General features: G+C 54.9%; 1 protein-coding gene across 1 annotated transcript in view; it reads right to left on the reverse strand.

The window, feature by feature from the left end:
- THBS3 (thrombospondin 3) overlaps positions 1–11385 on the reverse strand; it is a 44907-nt gene extending 33522 nt beyond the window's left edge. Inside the window, exon 1 of the mRNA XM_075584502.1 lies at positions 11122–11385. Coding sequence (XP_075440617.1) covers positions 11122–11203 — 82 coding nt within the window. The 5' untranslated portion in view covers positions 11204–11385. The remainder of the gene's footprint in view (positions 1–11121) is intronic.
- Between the last annotated feature and the right edge of the window lie 1143 nt (positions 11386–12528).

The following is a 12528-nucleotide window of genomic DNA, read 5'->3' on the forward strand; positions in this document are numbered from 1 at the left end:
GAGAGAGAGCGTGAGGTCAGTGAGAGACAGGTCAGTGAGAGAGGGAGCAACAGGTCAGTGAGAGAGAGGGACAGGTTAGTGAGAGAGAGCGACATGTCAGTGAGAGAGCGCGACAAGTCAGCGAGAGAGCGCATCAGGTCATAGATAGAGAACGACAGGTCAGAGAGAAAGAGAGAGAGACAGGTCAGTGAGAGTGAGAGAGTGAAACAGGTCAGTGAGAGACAGGTTAGTGAGAGAGAAAGGTAAGTGAGAGAGAGCGACAGGTCAGTGAGAGAGCGTGACAGGTCAGTGAAAGAGAGACAGGTCAGTGAGAGAGAGCGCATCAGGTCAGTGAGAGAGAGAGACAGGTCAGTGAGAGGGAGAGACAGGTCAGTGAGAGGGAGAGACAGGTCAGTGAGAGAGAGAGACAGGTCAGGTGGAGAGAGAGACAGGTCAGGTGGAGTGAGAGACAGGTCAGGTGGAGTGAGAGACAGGTCAGGTGGAGTGAGAGACAGGTCAGGTGGAGAGAGAGACAGGTCAGTGAGAGAGAGCAACAGGTCAGTGAGAGAGAGCAATAGGTCAGTGAGAGAGAGAGAGCGACAAGTCAGTGAGAGTGAGAGCGACAGGTCAGTGAGAGAGATACAGGTCAGTGAGAGAGATACAGGTCAGTGAGAAAGGATCAGGTCAGTGAGAGAGCATCATGTCAGTGAGAGAGCATCATGTCAGTGAGAGAGCATCATGTCAGTGAGAGAGCATCAGGTCAGTGAGAGAGCATCAGGTCAGTGAGAGAGAGCCACAGGTCAGAGAGAGAGAGAGACAGGTCAGTGAGAGAGAGAGAGAGAGAGCGAAAGGTTAGTGAGATATAGAGAGACAGGTGAGAGAGAGAAAGAGAGAGTGACAGGTCAGTGAGTGAGAGTGAAACAGATCAGTGGGAGAGAGAGACAGGTTAGTGAGATATCGAGAGACAGGTCAGTGAGCGTGAGAGTGAAACAGGTTAGTGAGAGAGAGACAGATTAGTGAGAGAGAGCGACAGGTCACTGAGAGAAAGACAGGTCAGTGAGAGAGACAGATCAGTGAGATAGCATCAGGTCAGTGAAAGAGAGAGAGCGACAGGTCAGTGAAAGAGAGAGAGCGACAGGTCAGTGAGACAGAGACAGGTCAGTGAGACAGAGACATGTCAGTGACAGAGAGAGACAGGTCAGTGACAGAGAGAGGTCAGTGACAGAGAGAGACAGATCAGTGACAGAGAGAGACAGGTCAGTGACAGAGAGAGACAGGTCAGTGACAGAGAGAGACAGATCAGTGACCGAGAGAGACAGGTCAGTGACAGAGAGAGACAGGTCAGTGACAGAGAGAGACAGGTCAGTGACAAAGAGAGACAGGTCAGTGACAGAGAGAGACAGGTCAGTGACAGAGAGAGACAGGTCAGTGACAGAGAGAGACAGGTCAGTGACAGAGATAGACAGGTCAGTGAGAGAGACAGGTCAGTGAGAGAGACAGACAGGTCAGTGAGACAGAGACAGGTCAGTGAGACAGAGAGAGACAGGTCAGTGACAAAGAGAGACAGGTCAGTGAGAGAGACAGGTCAGTGAGAGAGACAGGTCAGTGACAAAGAGAGACAGGTCAGTGACAGAGAGAGAGACAGGTCAGTGACAGAGAGAGACAGGTGAGTGACAGAGATAGACAGGTCAGTGACAGAGACAGGTCAGTGACAGAGACAGACAGGTCAGTGAGACAGAGACAGGTCAGTGACAGAGAGAGACAGGTCAGTGAGAGAGACAGGTCAGTGAGAGAGACAGGTCAGTGAGAGAGACAGGTCAGTGAGAGAGACAGGTCAGTGAGAGAGACAGGTCAGTGAGAGAGACAGGTCAGTGAGAGGGAGCGACAGGTCAGTGAGAGAGAGAGCGACAGGTCAGTGAGAGAGAGAGAGCGACTGGTCAGTGAGACAGAGAGAGACAGGTCAGTGAGAGAGAGAGAGCGAAAGGTTAGTGAGATGTAGAGAGACAGGTGAGAGAGAGAAAGAGAGAGTGACAGGTCAGTGAGAGTGAGAGTGAAACAGATGAGTGAGAGAGAGAGACAGGTTAGTGAGATATAGAGAGACAGGTCATTGAGAGAGAGAGATAGGTCAGTGAGCATGAGAGTGAAACAGGTTAGTGAGAGAGAGACAGATTAGTGAGAGAGAGCGACAGGTCACTGAGAGAAAGACAGGTCAGTGAGAGAGACAGGTCAGTGAGAGAGATAGCATCAGGTCAGTGAGAGAGCGACAGGTCAGTGAAAGAGAGAGACCTAAAGGTCAGTGAAAGAGAGAGAGAGACAGGTCAGTGAAAGGGAGAGACGGGTCAGTGAGAGAGAGAGCAACAGGTCAGTTAGACAGAGACAGGTCAGTGAGACAGAGACAGGTCAGTGACAGAGAGAGACAGGTCAGTGACAGAGAGAGACAGGTCAGTGACAGAGAGAGACAGGTCAGTGACAGAGAGAGACAGGTCAGTGAGAGAGAGAGCAACAGGTCAGTGAGAGAGAGAGCAACAGGTCAGTGACAGAGAGAGCAACAGGTCAGTGACAGAGAGAGACAGGTGTGACAGAGAGAGACAGGTCAGTGACAGAGAGAGACAGGTCAGTGACAGAGAGAGACAGGTCAGTGACAGAGAGAGACAGGTCAGTGACAGAGAGAGACAGGTCAGTGACAGAGAGAGACAGGTCAGTGACAGAGAGAGAGACAGGTCAGTGACAGAGAGAGAGACAGGTCAGTGACAGAGACAGGTCAGTGAGAGAAACAGGTCAGTGAGAGGGAGCGACAGGTCAGTGAGACAGAGACAGGTAAGTGAGACAGAGACAGGTCAGTGAGAGAAACAGGTCAGTGAGAGAGAGAGCGACAGGTCAGTGAGAGAGCGACAGGTCAGTGAAAGGGAGAGACAGGTCAGTGAGAGAGAGCAACAGGTCAGTGAGAGAGAGCAACAGGTCAGTGAGACAGAGAAAGGTCAGTGAGAGAGAGAGAGACAGGTCAGTGAGAGAGACAGGTCAATGAGTGAGAGACAGGTCAGTGAGAGAGATAGCATCAGGTCAGTGAGAGAGATAGCATCAGGTCAGTGAGAGAGCGACAGGTCAGTGAAAGAGAGAGAGAGAGAGAGAGAGAGACAGGTCAGTGACAGGGAGAGACAGGTCAGTGAGAGAGAGAGCAACAGGTCAGTGAGAGAGAGAGCAACAGGTCAGTGAGAGAGAGCACAACAGGTCAGTGAGACAGAAAGGTCAGTGAGAGAGAGAGACAGGTCAGTGAGAGAGAGAGACCGGTCAGTGAGAGAGAGAGACCGGTCAGTGAGAGAGAGAGACAGGTCAGTGAGAGAGAGACAGGTCAGTGAGAGAGAGACAGGTCAGTGAGAGAGAGAGACAGGTCAGTGAGAGAGACAGGTCAGTTAGAGGGACAGGTCAGTGAGAGAGACAGGTCAGTAAGAGGGAGCGACAGGTCAGTGAGAGAAAGAGCGACAGGTCAGTGAGAGAGAGAGCGACAGGTCAGTGAGAGAGCACGACAGGTCAGTGAAAGAGAGCGACAGGTCAGTGAGAGAGTGCGACAGGTCAGTGAGAGAGTGCGACAGGTCAGTGAGAGAGTGCGACAGGTCAGTGAGAGAGTGCGACAGGTCAGTGAGAGAGTGCGACAGGTCAGTGAGAGAGTGCGACAGGTCAGTGAGAGAGTGCGACAGGTCAGTGAGAGAGTGTGACAGGTCAGTGAGAGAGGGCAACAGGTCAGTGAGAGAGGGCGACAGGTCAGTGAGATAGAGCATCATGTCAGTGAGAGAGAGAGAGACAGGTCAGTAAGAGTGAGAGGATGAAACAGATCAGCGAGAGTGACAGGTTAGTGAGATATAGAGAGACAGTTCATAGAGAGAGAGACAGGTCAGTGAGAGTGAAACAGGTCAGTGAGAGAGAGCGACAGGTCAGTGAGAGAGAGCGACAGGTCAGTGAGAGAGAGCAACAGGTCAGAGAGAGACAGGTCAGTGAGAGAAAGACAGGTCAGTGAGAGAGACAGGTCAGTGAGAGAGAGAGAGCGACAGGTCAGTGAGAGAGAGACAGATCAGGGAGAGAGAGCAACAGGTTAGTTAGATATAGAGAGACAGGTCCTTGAGAGAGAGATAGAGAGAGACAGGTCAGTGAGAGAGAAAGCGACAGGTCAGTGAGAGAGAGAAAGCAACAGGTCAGTCAGAGAGAGTGACAGGTCAGTGAGAGAGTGAGACAGATCAGTGAGAGAGAGGCAGGTCAGTGAGAGAGAGGCCGGTCAGTGAGAGAGAGGCCAGTCAGTGAGAGAGAGACAGGTCAGTGAGAGACAGGACAGAGAGAGAGAGAGGTCAGTGAGAGAGAGAGCGACAGGTCAGTGAGAGTGAGAGAGAGCGAGAGGTCAGTGAGAGACAGGTCAGTAAAAGAGAGAGCGACAGGTCCTTGAGAGAGAGTGACAGGTCCTTGAGAGAGAGCAACAGGTCCTTGAGAGAGAGCGACAGGTCCTTGAGAGAGAGCAACAGGTCAGTGAGAGAGCAACAGGTCAGTGAGAGAGCAACAGGTCAGTGAGAGAGCAACAGGTCAGTGAGACACAGGTCAGTGAGAGAGAGACAGGTCAGTGAGAGACAGGTCAGTGAGAGATGGACAGGTTAGTGAGATATAGAGAAACAGGTCCTCCTTGAGAGAGAGTGCGAGAGAGAGAGAGTTAGAGATCAGTGAGAGAGCGACAGGTCAGTGAGAGACAGGTCAGTGAGAGAGAGACAGGTCAGGTGGAGAGAGAGACAGGTCAGTGAGAGAGAGACAGGTCAGTGAGTGGGAGCGACAGGTCAGTGAGAGAGAGCGACAGGTCAGTGAAAGAGAGAGTGATAGGTCAGTGCGAGAGAGCCACAGGTCAGTGAGAGAGAGTGAAACAGGACAGTGAAAGAGAGAGCGATAGGTCAGTGCGAGAGAGCCATAGGTCAGTGAGAGACAGGTCAGTGAGAGAGAGAGAGAGAGAGACAGGTCAGTGAGAGACAGATCAGAGAGAGAGAGAGAGAGAGCGCGACTTGTCACTAAGAGAGAGACAGGTCAGTGAGAGAGAGACAGATCAGTGAGAAATGGACAGCTTAGTGAGATATAGAGAGACAGGTCCTCCTTGAGAGAGAGAGAGCGACAGGTCACTGAGAGAGATAGGTCAGTGAGAGAGCGAGAGGTCAGTGAGAGAGAGCGGCAGGTCAGTGAAAGAGAGAGCGATAGGTCAGTGCGAGAGAGCCACAGGTCAGTGAGAGAGAGTGAAACAGGTCAGTGAAAGAGAGAGCGATAGGTCAGTGCGAGAGAGCGATAGGTCAGTGCGAGAGAGCCACAGGTCAGTGAGAGAGAGAAAGGTCAGTGAGAGAGCGACAGGTCAGTGAGAGAGAGACAGGTCAGTGAGAGAGAGACAGATCAGTGAGAAATGGACAGCTTAGTGAGATATAGAGAGACAGGTCCTCCTTGAGAGAGAGAGAGAGAGAGCGACAGGTCACTGAGAGAGATAGGTCAGTGAGAGAGCGAGAGGTCAGTGAGAGACAGGTCAGTGAGAGAGAGCGGCAGCTCAGTGAAAGAGAGAGCGATAGGTCAGTGCGAGAGAGCCACAGGTCAGTGAGAGAGAGTGAAACAGGTCAGTGAAAGAGAGAGCGATAGGTCAGTGCGAGAGAGCCACAGGTCAGTGAGAGAGAGAAAGGTCAGTGAGAGAGTGACAGGTCAGTGAGAGAGAGACAGGTCAGTGAGAGAGAGACAGATCAGTGAGAAATGGACAGCTTAGTGAGATATAGAGAGACAGGTCCTCCTTGAGAGAGAGAGAGAGAGAGAGAGAGCGACAGGTCACTGAGAGAGATAGGTCAGTGAGAGAGCGAGAGGTCAGTGAGAGACAGGTCAGTGAGAGAGCGGCAGGTCAGTGAAAGAGAGAGCGATAGGTCAGTGCGAGAGAGAAAGGTCAGTGAGGGAGACAGGTCAGATAGAAAGAGAGCGAGAGGTCAGTGAGAGACAGGTCAGTGAGAGAGAGCGACAGGTCAGTGAGAGAGTGACAGGTCAGTGAGAGAGCGACAGGTCAGTGAGAGAGAGACAGGTCAGTGAGAGAGAGACAGGTCAGGTGGAGAGAGAGACAGGTCAGTGAGAGAGCGAAAGGTCAGTGCGAGAGAGCCACAGGTCAGTGAGAGAGAGAAAGGTCAGAGAGAGAGAAAGGTCAGTGAGGGAGACAGGTCAGATAGGAAGAGAGCGAGAGGTCAGTGAGAGAGAGCGACAGGTCAGTGAGAGAGCGACAGGTCAGTGAGAGAGAGACAGGTCAGTAAGAGAGAGACAGGTCAGTGAGTGGGAGCGACAGGTCAGTGAGTGGGAGCGACAGGTCAGTGAGAGAGCGACAGGTCAGTGAGAGAGAGCGACAGGTCAGTGAGAGAGAGCGACAGGTCAGTGTGATAGAGCGACAGGTCAGTGAGAGAGAGACAGGTCAGTGAGTGGGAGCGACAGGTCAGTGAGTGGGAGCAACAGGTCAGTGAGAGAGCGACAGGTCAGTGAGAGAGAGACAGGTCAGTGAGTGGGAGCGACAGGTCAGTGAGAGAGCGACAGGTCAGTGAGAGAGAGCGACAGGTCAGTGAGAGAGCGACAGGTCAGTGAGAGAGAGACAGGTCAGTGAGTGGGAGCGACAGGTCAGTGAGTGGGAGCGACAGGTCAGTGAGAGAGCGACAGGTCAGTGAGAGAGAGAAAGCAACAGGTCAGTCAGAGAGAGTGACAGGTCAGTGAGAGAGTGAGACAGATCAGTGAGAGAGAGGCAGGTCAGTGAGAGAGAGGCCGGTCAGTGAGAGAGAGGCCGGTCAGTGAGAGAGAGGCCAGTCAGTGAGAGAGAGACAGGTCAGTGAGAGACAGGACAGAGAGAGAGAGAGGTCAGTGAGAGAGAGAGCGACAGGTCAGTGAGAGTGAGAGAGAGCGAGAGGTCAGTGAGAGACAGGTCAGTAAAAGAGAGAGCGACAGGTCCTTGAGAGAGAGTGACAGGTCCTTGAGAGAGAGCAACAGGTCCTTGAGAGAGAGCGACAGGTCCTTGAGAGAGAGCAACAGGTCAGTGAGAGAGCAACAGGTCAGTGAGAGAGCAACAGGTCAGTGAGAGAGCAACAGGTCAGTGAGACACAGGTCAGTGAGAGAGAGACAGGTCAGTGAGAGACAGGTCAGTGAGAGATGGACAGGTTAGTGAGATATAGAGAAACAGGTCCTCCTTGAGAGAGAGTGCGAGAGAGAGAGAGTTAGAGATCAGTGAGAGAGCGACAGGTCAGTGAGAGACAGGTCAGTGAGAGAGAGACAGGTCAGGTGGAGAGAGAGACAGGTCAGTGAGAGAGAGACAGGTCAGTGAGTGGGAGCGACAGGTCAGTGAGAGAGAGCGACAGGTCAGTGAAAGAGAGAGTGATAGGTCAGTGCGAGAGAGCCACAGGTCAGTGAGAGAGAGTGAAACAGGACAGTGAAAGAGAGAGCGATAGGTCAGTGCGAGAGAGCCATAGGTCAGTGAGAGACAGGTCAGTGAGAGAGAGAGAGAGAGACAGGTCAGTGAGAGACAGATCAGAGAGAGAGAGAGAGAGAGCGCGACTTGTCACTAAGAGAGAGACAGGTCAGTGAGAGAGAGACAGATCAGTGAGAAATGGACAGCTTAGTGAGATATAGAGAGACAGGTCCTCCTTGAGAGAGAGAGAGCGACAGGTCACTGAGAGAGATAGGTCAGTGAGAGAGCGAGAGGTCAGTGAGAGAGAGCGGCAGGTCAGTGAAAGAGAGAGCGATAGGTCAGTGCGAGAGAGCCACAGGTCAGTGAGAGAGAGTGAAACAGGTCAGTGAAAGAGAGAGCGATAGGTCAGTGCGAGAGAGCGATAGGTCAGTGCGAGAGAGCCACAGGTCAGTGAGAGAGAGAAAGGTCAGTGAGAGAGCGACAGGTCAGTGAGAGAGAGACAGGTCAGTGAGAGAGAGACAGATCAGTGAGAAATGGACAGCTTAGTGAGATATAGAGAGACAGGTCCTCCTTGAGAGAGAGAGAGAGAGAGCGACAGGTCACTGAGAGAGATAGGTCAGTGAGAGAGCGAGAGGTCAGTGAGAGACAGGTCAGTGAGAGAGAGCGGCAGCTCAGTGAAAGAGAGAGCGATAGGTCAGTGCGAGAGAGCCACAGGTCAGTGAGAGAGAGTGAAACAGGTCAGTGAAAGAGAGAGCGATAGGTCAGTGCGAGAGAGCCACAGGTCAGTGAGAGAGAGAAAGGTCAGTGAGAGAGTGACAGGTCAGTGAGAGAGAGACAGGTCAGTGAGAGAGAGACAGATCAGTGAGAAATGGACAGCTTAGTGAGATATAGAGAGACAGGTCCTCCTTGAGAGAGAGAGAGAGAGAGAGCGACAGGTCACTGAGAGAGATAGGTCAGTGAGAGAGCGAGAGGTCAGTGAGAGACAGGTCAGTGAGAGAGAGCGGCAGGTCAGTGAAAGAGAGAGCGATAGGTCAGTGCGAGAGAGCCACAGGTCAGTGAGAGAGAGAAAGGTCAGTGAGGGAGACAGGTCAGATAGAAAGAGAGCGAGAGGTCAGTGAGAGACAGGTCAGTGAGAGAGAGCGACAGGTCAGTGAGAGAGTGACAGGTCAGTGAGAGAGCGACAGGTCAGTGAGAGAGAGACAGGTCAGTGAGAGAGAGACAGGTCAGGTGGAGAGAGAGACAGGTCAGTGAGAGAGCGAAAGGTCAGTGCGAGAGAGCCACAGGTCAGTGAGAGAGAGAAAGGTCAGAGAGAGAGAAAGGTCAGTGAGGGAGACAGGTCAGATAGGAAGAGAGCGAGAGGTCAGTGAGAGAGAGCGACAGGTCAGTGAGAGAGCGACAGGTCAGTGAGAGAGAGACAGGTCAGTAAGAGAGAGACAGGTCAGTGAGTGGGAGCGACAGGTCAGTGAGTGGGAGCGACAGGTCAGTGAGAGAGCGACAGGTCAGTGAGAGAGAGCGACAGGTCAGTGAGAGAGAGCGACAGGTCAGTGTGATAGAGCGACAGGTCAGTGAGAGAGAGACAGGTCAGTGAGTGGGAGCGACAGGTCAGTGAGTGGGAGCAACAGGTCAGTGAGAGAGCGACAGGTCAGTGAGAGAGAGACAGGTCAGTGAGTGGGAGCGACAGGTCAGTGAGAGAGCGACAGGTCAGTGAGAGAGAGCGACAGGTCAGTGAGAGAGCGACAGGTCAGTGAGAGAGAGACAGGTCAGTGAGTGGGAGCGACAGGTCAGTGAGTGGGAGCGACAGGTCAGTGAGAGAGCGACAGGTCAGTGAGAGAGAGCGACAGGTCATTGAGAGAGAGCGACCGGTCAGTGAGAGAGAGCGACAGGTCAGTGAGAGAGAGCGACAGGTCAGTGTGATAGAGCGACAGGTCAGTGGGTGAGCGCGACATGTCAGTGAGGGAGCACGACAGGTCAGTGAGAGAGAGACAGGTCAGTGAGAGAGAAAAAGGTCAGTGAGAGAGTGGCAGGTCAGTGAGAGTGACAGGTCAGTGTGAGAGAGAGCATCGGGTAAGTGAGAGAGAGCGACAGGTCAGTGAGAGAGACAGGTCAGTCAGGGGGAGCAACAGGTCAGTGAGAGAGCAACAGGTCAGTGAGAAAGCGACAGGTCAGTGAGAGAGAGAGCGACAGGTCAGTGAGAGAGAGAGCGACAGGTCAGTGAGAGAGAGACAGGTCAGTGAGAGAGAGGGCGACAGATCAGTGAGAGAGAGAGAGACTGGTCAGTGAGAGAGAGTGAAACAGGTCAGTGAGAGAGAGACAGGTCAGTGAGAGAGTGAGAGACAGGTCAGTGAGAGAGAGAGACAGGTCAGCGAGAGAGAGAGAGAGAGAGAGAGAGAGAGAGAGAGAGAGGTCAGTGAAAGAGAGAGGGACAGGTCAGTGAGAGAGAGAGCGACAGGTCAATGAGAGAGCAACAAGTCAGTGAGAGAGCACGACAGGTCAGTGAGAGAGCGACAGGTCAGTGAGAGAGAGACAGGTCAGTGAGTGGGAGCGACAGGTCAGTGAGAGAGAGCGACAGGTCAGTGAGAGAGAGTGACAGGTCAGTGAGAGAAAGCGACAGGTCAGTGAGAGAAAGCGACAGGTCAGTGAGAGAGAGCGACAGGTCAGTGTGATAGAGCGACAGGTCAGTGGGTGAGCGCGACATGTCAGTGAGGGAGCACGACAGGTCAGTGAGAGACAGGTCAGTGAGAGAGAAAAATGTCAGTGAGAGAGTGGCAGGTCAGTGAGAGTGACAGGTCAGTGTGAGAGAGAGCATCAGGTAAGTGAGAGAGAGCGACAGGTCAGTGAGAGAGACAGGTCAGTCAGGGGGAGCGACAGGTCAGTGAGAGAGCGACAGGTCAGTGAGAGAGCGACAGGTCAGTGAGAGAGAGAGTGACAGGTCAGTGAGAGAGAGACAGGTCAGTGAGAGAAAGGGCGACAGATCAGTGAGAGAGAGAGAGACTGGTCAGTGAGAGAGAGGGCGACAGATCAGTGAGAGAGAGAGAGACTGGTTAGTGAGAGAGAGGGCGACAGATCAGTGAGAGAGAGGGCGACAGATCAGTGAGAGAGAGACTGGTCAGTGAGAGAGAGTGAAACAGGTCAGTGAGAGAGAGACAGGTCAGTGAGAGAGAGAGCGAGAGGTCAGTGAGAGAGAGAGACAGGCCAGTGAGAGAGACATGTCAGTGAGAGGGAGGATGATAGAGAGGTAAAATTACGGAATGGGATAGTTAGAGGGGGAGGGTTAAGGAGACCCCATGGAGGAGCCGGTGGGAGGGGGGGGAGAGGAGTGGGGCAGCCAGTGGGAGGGGGGCAGCCGGAGAGGGGGGGCAGCCAGTGGGGTGGGGGAGACTAGGGGGGCAGCTGGTGGCAGGGGGGGATGAGGGGAGCCGGTGGGGGGGAGGATGAGGGGAGCCGGTGGGGGGGAGGGGGAAGGGGCAGCTGGTGTGTGGTGGGGGAGAGGAAGGGGGCAGCTGGTGTGTGGTGGGGGAGAGGAAGGGGGCAGCTGGTGTGGGGTGGGGGAGAGAAGGGGGCAGCTGGTGTGGGGTGGGGGAGAGAAGGGGGCAGCTGGTGTGGGGTGGGGGAGAGGGGGGGGCAGCCGGTATGGGGGAGAGTGGGGCAGCCGGTATGGGGAGGAGGGGAGCAGCCGGTGGGAGGGGGGGCAGCTGGTGTGGAGGGGGGAAGCTCCTTACCTTGCAGCTCTTGCCTGGCTGATTTTACAAAGCTCAGCAAACCGAAATACAGGATGAGCCTCACACACTCTCTGCTCTCCATGCTGCTCTCAGCGTCCAATGTTACCCAGCTGCAGGAATCCCGGGACACGCAGGGAGACTGGGGAATGTGGGGGGAGTAACAAGAGAGTATTACACACACAAAGAGGTGTCAGGCTCCCCGAGGCATCTCCCAGCATCTCTCACACCGCAGCACCCTCTGCTCAGGGATTCACTGACACAGACTGCTAGCTGGCTGGGATACTCCCACCCTCACCCTGCCCTCCCCTCCTCACCCTGCCACCCTCACCCTGCCCTCCCTCCTCACCCTGCCACCCTCACCCTGCCCTCACCCTCCTCACCCTGCCACCCTCACCCTGCCCTCCTCACCCTGCCACCCTCACCCTGCCCTCCTCACCCTGCCACCCTCACCCTGCCCTCCCCTCCTCACCCTGCCACCCTCACCCTCCTCTCCCCTCCTCACCCTGCCTTCACTTCCTCACCCTGCCCTGCCACCCTCACCCTGCCCTGCCACCCTCACCCTGCCCTCCACACAATGCCCTGTCACCCTCACCCTGCCCTCTCATCCTGTCCTGCCACCCTCACCCTGCGCTGCCACCCTCACCCTGCCCTCTCCTCCTGCCCTGCCACTCTCACATTGCCCTCTCATCCTGTCCTGCCACCCTCACCCTGCCCTGCCACCCTCACCCTGCCCTCTCATCCTGCCCTGCCACCCTCACCCTGCCCTCATCCTGTCCTGCCACCCTCATCCTGTCCTGCCACCCTCACCCTGCCCTGCCACCCTCACCCTGCCCTCCACACAATGCCCTGTCACCCTCACCCTGCCCTCTCATCCTGCCCTGCCACCCTCACCCTGCCCTCTCATCCTGTCACGCCACCCTCACCTGCCCTGCCACCCTCACCTCCTCACTCTGCCCTGCCACTCTCACCCTGCCCTCCCCTCACAATGCCCTGACACCCTCACCCTGCCCTCCCCTCCTCACCATGCCCTGCCCTCCTCACAACGCCCTGACAACCTCACCTTCCACTCCTCGCCCTGCCACCCTCACTCAGCCCTCCTCATAATGCCATGACACCCTCAACCTGCCCTCCTCACCCTGCCCTCCTCTCCCTGCCCTGCCACCCTCACCCTGTCCCACTCACCCTACCCTCCTCACCCTGCCCCCCTCACCCTGCCACCCTCACCTTGCCTTCCTCATCCTGCCACCCCCTCCTCACCCTGACCTGCCACCCTCACTCTGCCCACCCCTCCTCACCCTGCCATCCTCACCCTGCCCCGCCACCCTCATCCTGCCCTCCCCACAATGCCCTGCCACTCTCACCCTGCCCTCCCCTCCTCGCCCTCAACCTGCCCTGTTCTCTCCTCCT

Source organism: Ascaphus truei, unplaced genomic scaffold (assembly GCF_040206685.1).
Source record: "Ascaphus truei isolate aAscTru1 unplaced genomic scaffold, aAscTru1.hap1 HAP1_SCAFFOLD_622, whole genome shotgun sequence".
NCBI lineage: Eukaryota > Metazoa > Chordata > Amphibia > Anura > Ascaphidae > Ascaphus > Ascaphus truei.